A 1326-nucleotide genomic window follows, 5' to 3' on the forward strand; every position below is an offset into this window, starting at 1 on the left:
GCATTATTGAAATCGCAACAATACAATCATTTACGAAACTTCGGGTTTATATTAATATTATTTCTGATTTATTTATAGCCTATAGATTTGCTATAATCATACATAATACTGACTATTTGTATAATATTTAATATAATANACCTAATTTATATATAATTAATATATAATTATATGTACAGTACCTAATTTATATATAATTTATATATAATACTAAACAGACGATAGCAAACTCAATTTAGCCGCTCCGTAGCGTGGCGCAGGGTCGGAGGAAAGTAGTTCGGCTGCTCATCCACTATTGGTCCAGACTCTATCAATCTTCTCGCGAAACGACGTTATAGGAGGTACGTTATACGAAAGTTGCTACAATTTTTTCGCTACGTTATAGGAATTTCCGTTATAGGAACGTAGGTTATAGGGGGGTCGACTGTATTCTAAATTAACAATTTTCAGCTAATTGTAAATTTTTAAACAAAAATTAATATATAATAAAATATTGACTAATGTACTTTTTTCTTTTCAATTTCAGTTTGCGGTTAAATTTGTGAACACGTAAAACATGAACCTTTGTAAGAAGCTTTACAAAAATATTTTAAAATTGCCAACTGCATTGGTACTCCTATTGTTCCTTATATTCGTTATTTACCATTACAATCTGAAACATGACGTCTCAAAGCTGCATTCAGAGGATCTATTCGATTTTACCGATTCAAACAATGAAACTGGATTTCCTTATTACATTATTCCAGACATTGTTCACTTAATTCGCTTCGATAATACAAACGTGACGTTCGTTGATATGGTCAACATCAAATCCATACTTCTGAATCACAAGCCGGAGAAGATAATCATCCATTGCAATTGTCACAACTTAACTGGAAAATACTGGGACATGATTAAAGACATACCACAGCTGAAATTGCAGTATAGAAAGAAACCAGAATATATTCATGATATAAAAATAAGCTTCGTACAACACGCATCTGATATCTCTCGTATAGAAATTCTTCGGGAATATGGAGGAATTTATTTAGATAACGACGTGTTTGTCGTTAAGTCACTACACGATTTTCGAAGATTCGAGTTCGTTATCAATTGCGATATAAATCAATATTTAGGGAGTCAAGTGATAATAGCGCATAAGAATGCAAGATTTTTAAAATATTGGCACTATTCTTATAGGTATTACCGACCCGACAAATGGTATTATAATGCTGGTGAATTACCATCAAAATCGATTCTTTTCGTGCTTCCAGAATTTGCACATAGAGTGGTTGGAGGATTTGGAGTGGATATTAGTTTAACTTACATGTTATACGGAGAAAGAAG

The 1326-nt window shown here is 32.2% G+C and overlaps 1 protein-coding gene across 1 annotated transcript; it reads left to right on the top strand.

The window, feature by feature from the left end:
• Positions 1-534: 534 nt before the first annotated feature.
• Positions 535-1321, top strand: LOC111620052 (the record flags this gene model as incomplete). Its single annotated transcript, XM_023361896.1, has 1 exon — positions 535-1321. A coding segment is annotated over exon 1 (765 nt), but the record flags the coding sequence as incomplete, so codon positions are not given.
• Between the last annotated feature and the right edge of the window lie 5 nt (positions 1322-1326).

Source organism: Centruroides sculpturatus, unplaced genomic scaffold, assembly GCF_000671375.1.
Source record: "Centruroides sculpturatus isolate CEXI.00-Female unplaced genomic scaffold, Cexi_2.0 scaffold12, whole genome shotgun sequence".
Lineage (NCBI taxonomy): Eukaryota > Metazoa > Arthropoda > Arachnida > Scorpiones > Buthidae > Centruroides > Centruroides sculpturatus.